At 49.6% G+C, this 6,292-nt stretch overlaps 1 protein-coding gene across 1 annotated transcript; it reads left to right on the top strand.

The window, feature by feature from the left end:
• The first annotated feature begins 4,230 nt into the window (after positions 1 to 4,230).
• LOC127338847 (dolabradiene monooxygenase-like) lies at positions 4,231 to 5,925 on the top strand. The gene is made up of 2 exons (XM_051364816.2): positions 4,231 to 5,209; positions 5,317 to 5,925. Exons 1-2 carry the CDS (start codon positions 4,277 to 4,279, stop codon positions 5,923 to 5,925), a joined length of 1,542 nt encoding a protein of 513 aa, XP_051220776.1. The 5' UTR covers positions 4,231 to 4,276.
• The last annotated feature ends 367 nt before the right edge of the window (positions 5,926 to 6,292 follow it).

Here is a 6,292-nt window from a genome sequence, read left to right as displayed (position 1 = left end):
AAGATCATCTATCTGTAATGCTATATGTTGTGTTTGTTGGGATCCGATGAATAGTGAATACTATGTTATGTTGATTATCAATCTATGTGTTGTTTATGATCTTGCATGCTCTCCGTTACTAGTAGATGCTTTGGCCAAGTTGATAGTGGGTTCATGCCTCTATTGAATCTGGGGGGGGGGGGGGGTGACAGAAACCCCTAAGGTTGTGGATGTGTTGTTGCCACTAGGGATAAAACATTGATGCTATGTCCGAGGATGTAGTTATTGATTACATTACGCACCATACTTAATGCAATTGTCCGTTGTTTGCAACTTAATACTGGAAGGGGTTCGGATGATAACCTGAAGGTGGACTTTTTAGGCATAGATGCATGCTGGATAGCGGTCTATGTACTTTGTCGTAATGCCCAATTAAATCTCACAATACTCATCATATCATGTATGTGCATGGTCATGCCCTCTTTATTTGTCAATTGCCCAACTGTAATTTGTTCACCCAACATGCTATTTATCTTATGGGAGAGACACCACTAGTGAACTGTGGACCCCGGTCCATTCTTTTAATCGAATACAATCTACTGCAATACTTGTTCTACTGTTCTCTGCAAACAATCATCATCCACACTATACATCTAATCCTTTGTTACAGCAAGCCGGTGAGATTGACAACCTCACTATTTTCGTTGGGGCAAAGTACTTTGGTTGTGTTGTGCAGGTTTCACGTTGGCGCCGGAATCCCTGGTGTTGCGCCGCACTACATCTCGCCGCCATCAACCTTCAACGTGCTTCTTGGCTCCTACTGGTTCGATAAACCTTGGTTTCTTACTGAGGGAAAACTTGCCGCTGTACGCATCACACCTTCCTCTTGGGGTTCCCAACGGACGCGTGCTGTACGCGTATCACTCACTCATCCCTAATGTGAAAGGGGCTGACACGATTAAACAATTTAGACCAATTGCTTTGATCTATGTTATCTTTAAGTTCGTTGCTAAGCCATATGCGACTAGACTTGCACCGATAGCCCATAGGACGATTGATCGCAGCCAATCGACGTTCATTAATGGTCAGAGTCTACACGAGGGGGTGCTAGATCTACATGAGATTGCTCATGAGCCGAGAGTGAAGAAGTTAAAAGGCCTTCTGCTAAAACTAGATTTTGTGAAAGCATAAGATAGAGTGAACTCGGAGTTCCTGCTTGAGGTGCTAACGAGGAATGGTTTCTTGAGTGGCATGGTGCACCGCTTGATGCAACTGGTGTCTGGGGGACAGATGACCATCAACATCAACAGTGAGGTTGGCCCTTTTTTACGAATGCGCTGGGAGTGAGGCAAGGGGGCCCACTCTCCCCCATTCTATTTGATTTCATGGTGGATGCTCTGGCCGCAATTCTGGCGAAAGCGAATAAGGCCGGACATATCCAAGGGGTGGTTCCCCATCTCATCCCAGGGGGGATCTCCCATCTCCAGTATGCGGATGATACCATGATCTTGATTGAGCCTCTAATTTGGGAGTAGCAAACCTCAAATTACTCTGGCTCTATTTTGAGAATATGTCGGGGCTTAAGATAAATTTCTCTAAGAGCGAAGTTGTGGTGACGGAGGTCTCCACGGAGGAACAACTAGGGGTAGCTGAGGGGCTTAACTGTAAATTGCGGAGCCTCCCGATGAAATATTTGGGACTCCTAGTTTCTGACAAATCCCTCTCAGTGGCAGACTGGCACTTCCTAACTGAGAAGGTGGGTCATAGGGTTGACCCGTGGCAAGGTATCTTCCTACCGTCTACGGGTAGGCTGGAACTGACTAACTCATGCCTCTCGAGTCTTCCGATGTTTGCGATGGGTATTTACCTCCTACATGACTCGACGCATGTGGCCATGAATAAATCTAGGTCGGTGGGGACCAAGAGGGAGTATCACATGGTGGATTGAGACACGGTGTGCAAGCCCAAAGATTTTGGGGGTTTGGGAATCCTCAATATCGAATGCATGAACATTTCTCTGATGTTGAAATGGGTTTGGAAGCTTTACCAGGGTGATGAGGGTCTATGGGCAGACCTCCTGAGGGCTAAATACCTCGGAGACCACGATTTGTTCTCCCCGGGGGTACCCACGAGTGGCTCCCAGTTATGTAATTCCACTTAAAAGGTGACGTGGGTTTTCAAGCTTGGGGATAGGCATCGGGTCCATTATGGGGTCAGAACTTATTTCTGGATGGACTAGTGGATGGGGTCGGGTCCGCTCAGGGTGAGCTTCCCACGCCTGTTTGATTGCTGTGACAACCCATTCGCGATGGTCGCGGTGGTCCTCTCTTATATTAGAATGAGATGCCAGTTCATTCATCAGGTAAATTAGCCAAGATTCATTATCAACATCCATAACACTGAAAAAGTTTGGATTGTCGGATTGCATTTCACAAAATAGTCACGAACATCTTCAGCATCACCAATTCCAAGTTTCAACCTTCTTTCTTTCTCTAGAAAATTGCGACAATCATTCTCACAAAAAGTTAGGTTCTCATGACCATCCGATGACACCACGGGGGAGAATTAATATTCTTGTTTACTCCTATTCCAGCCCGGTCATTCAACAACAGCCTCCGCTTAACATTAAAATCCATCTTTTTATTGCATCTGAACAACCGAGATTTGAATGTACTCAATGAACGACTGTGATCCAAAATGACCTTTGAAACTTGAAACTTCCCATCATGACGACGTGTAATATTAATTTTAGCTTTGCATCCTAACCGGACTGATGGATTTGGCCTCAGCAATTTTTTTGAGTTGAACTGAGTCTTACCATAACGAGAGCAACAAAGTTTAAGGTACTTTAGCTCTTCATCATCATTAGTATGCGAGCTTCTTTTCGTAACACCGAATCCTTTAGATTTAGCATATTCTTTGTAGTATTCCCGCACATCATTCTCACTATCAAAGCTCCTGCCCAACTCAGGATCTTCATGTAAGGCATCTTGTTGAGCGTCATCGTGATCATGTGCAAGTTCTGTGTTGGCTTCCGTCTCTTGCTCAAAGCCATCATTGTTTCTTGAAATAGACATGTCACTTGAATCTTGAACACCAGTAGTCTGAATATCCATCCCTACGGAGTACAGATCATCACATAAGAATTTAGGTGAATTGAAACGCTGAATATCATCACCTGTAGAGATATGTTATGTGCGGTCAGATTTTAGAAACGAATATCCCATCACCAGAACGTATGAATATACTAGGTTCACATGGTCATGATTGCAAGAAAATACTAGGTTCACAATGGATATGTTTACCTGCTAATTCTGATCAATCTTATGTTGCTGTACAAAGATTGTTCATAAAATTAAGGTACAAGTGTAGGAAGCAGCGTCCGATCGATCTGTCACGAACAGAGAAAGAGCACATGACGGCGTCATGGCCGATCAACTATGAACGAGAAAGAGCAGATGATAGCATTCTAGTCTATCAAACCTGAAAGGCTAGATGGCAATGTCCTATTCGATCAAGAGATAGCAAAGACGCCGTCGTCTTCGATGTGGAAGGACGAAAATCTGAACTACAGCTAACCTGAGCCGCCGGCTGTTTTCCCGTAAATTTCTGGATCAGTTTTTCCCTGTCCACTTCCTTCGCGCGAAGGGCCTCCACTTCCTTCGCGGCAATGACAGGACAGTACTACAAGACAAACAAACAGAAATATAGGTCAACTTATGCTACAGGAGCCTGATGCTAAAAGACACGGCTGCACTACTGTCGTGCACCTGCTAAACATCTGCACAAGTGAAGTAAGTTCTTGTATCTCAAGAAAGCGCGAACGACGGTGATACGCGTGCGCAAGGAGCAGGTGCTCCACTACACTTTTTCCGGCAATGTATACTTTGGAGCTCATCGTCCACCACTCTTCCAATTCCAAGCCAAGCTGAAATGATCTGTCATAGAGCGTAAGAGACCGAGGCCAAGTGACACTGTGACACCTCTCGTGTTGACCATGCGGAACAAGCCACAGGCATGCATGTAGCTACTCGTATCGGTGACTGCGCGCGGCCGCCTTTTATGCTGGGTACGGCATTGACTGGTGTAAGCTAGCCGCCGTCACCGCCGACGACCAAACCACGGAAACGGTGCCCATCGACCGGCCTCTCTCCCATCGAAGCCAGACCCTCCGTTATAAATACACGTATAATCGTAAATACATGTGCCATGCAAACCTAAGGTCCACCTCGATACATCCTCATTTGCCTACTCGATTCAAAGGCCATAGCTGCACCCACCACCAACACATTGAACAATGGAGCTTGAATCGTTGCCGCTGCTCGGCTTCCTTGTCTCACTGATCTTCTTATTGCTCTTCAAACACGTCGTGAGCATTTGCACTTGCACCGCGCCAGGAAAGCCACGGCTGCCGCCTGGGCCATGGAAGCTGCCGCTCCTGGGCAGCCTCCATCACGTCCTGCTGTCGCGCTACAGCAACCTGCCGCACCGGGCCCTGCGTGAGCTCTCCGGCATACACGGCCCGCTCATGCTGCTCCGTTTCGGCGTCGTACCCACGCTGGTCGTCTCCTCCGCCGACGCCGCCAGGGAGGTCCTCAAAACGCACGACACCGCCTTCGCCAGCCGCCACCTGTCGCCCACGCTGGCCGTCTTCAGCCGCGGCGGCCAAGACATCCTCTTCTCCCCCTACGGCGACCTGTGGCGCCAGCTCCGCCGTGTCTGCGTCCTAGAGCTACTCAGCACGCGCCGCGTGCAGTCCCTCCGCCACATCCGCGAGGACGAAACCGCCGGCCTGGTCCGCTCCCTTGCGGACGAGTGCGCTCGCACGGGCGGCGTCGGCGCCGTGGTCGTCGATATCGCCGAGCGGATGTCGCACGTGATAAACAACGTCGTGGTGCGATCGGCCATCGGCAGCCGGTGCCCGCGGCGCGACGAGTTCGTGCGCGAGGTCGATGAGTCGGTGAAGCTCACCGCCGGCTTTAACCTGGCCGACCTGTTCCCCTCGTCCACGCTGGCGCACTGGCTCAGCGGCGGGCTTCGCAAGGCCGAGCGGTGTAACCAACAGATGTGCGACATCATGAAGGACATCATCCTGGAGCGTACTACTACTGCAGGCGCCCATGGACGTAGCGACGGCGAGGAGGACATACTCAGCGTGCTGCTCAGGGTGCAGAGCGACGGCGGCGTGCAGTGCGCCCTCACCACCGAGATCATCACCACCGTCATCCTGGTTACTGCATGCCCCATCTCTCATCTCACCATGAATCATTCCATATATACTTCAAGCGCTAGGAAGGAATACGATCTCTTCTTAATTACCAAATTAACTCACACCAGGAGATTTTTGCTGCCGGGAGCGGGACGTCATCCACGACACTCGAATGGGCCATGTCGGAGCTGGTAATGAACCCGCATCTCCTCCGCAGGGCCCAGGCGGAGGTGAGGGGGGCATTCAAGGGGCAAAGCAAGATAACAGAGGGCGACGTGGGAAAGCTAAGCTACCTTCATCTGGTGATCAGGGAGACGCTGCGCCTGCACGCGCCGGTGCCGTTCCTGCTGCCCAGGCAGTGCCGGGAGCGGTGCGAGGTCATGGGCTACGACATCCCCGAGGGGACAAAGGTGCTGGTGAACACTTGGGCGATGTGCAGGGATGGCGCATACTGGGAGGACGCCGAGGAGTTCAAGCCGCAGAGGTTCGAGGCGAGCACCGCCATGGACTTCAAGGGCGGCGACTTCGAGTTCATCCCCTTTGGGGCAGGCAGGAGGATGTGCCCCGGCGTGGCGCTCGGCCTGGCCAACATAGAGCTCGTGCTCGCCAGCCTCCTCTACCACTTCGACTGGGAGCTTCCGAGCGGTGATGAGCTCGACATGTCCGAGTCCTTCGGCATCACAATACGGAGGAAGTCCAAGCTCGTGCTGCGCGCCACGCAGCGTGTTTTCCATTAGCCAATTACTAACTTGTATATGCTCCCTCCGTTTTTCATGTGACGCCCGCGGAGTACTCCTAGTTATGTTGTCCCAGAAAATAAAGTGTGATTCTCTTAATGTTTGGTTGTGACTATTTCTCAAACCTCATTTAATAAGATGATTTTATTAAATTTCAGTTGCAATACCAGCATGAATCACGAAGTAAATTCAATGATTCGAAGCATTCTTTTTTGTTTCATCTCTACTTGCAACTAAGAAAAAACTCAGTTGCAATCTCATTTGCAACCGAAAAACCTTAGTTGTAACTCATATACACTAATCACGATGCAAATCGAATGGTGTAGGAGCTTAAAACTACCAAATCCCTTAATGCATTGGTATCTCA

This window comes from Lolium perenne, chromosome 3, assembly GCF_019359855.2.
Source record: "Lolium perenne isolate Kyuss_39 chromosome 3, Kyuss_2.0, whole genome shotgun sequence".
Lineage (NCBI taxonomy): Eukaryota > Viridiplantae > Streptophyta > Magnoliopsida > Poales > Poaceae > Lolium > Lolium perenne.
The sequence above is the reverse complement of the archived record's forward strand: the minus strand, read 5'-3'. Positions and strand labels throughout refer to the sequence as shown.

Bases quoted from the DNA above. Each gene is read 5' to 3' on its own strand.
- LOC127338847 (XM_051364816.2), top strand. From the start codon at position 4,277: ATGGAGCTTGAATCGTTGCCGCTGCTCGGCTTCCTTGTCTCACTGATC. The intron at 5,210-5,316 runs GTTACTGCATGC...AACTCACACCAG, and splicing joins TCATCACCACCGTCATCCTG to GAGATTTTTGCTGCCGGGAG.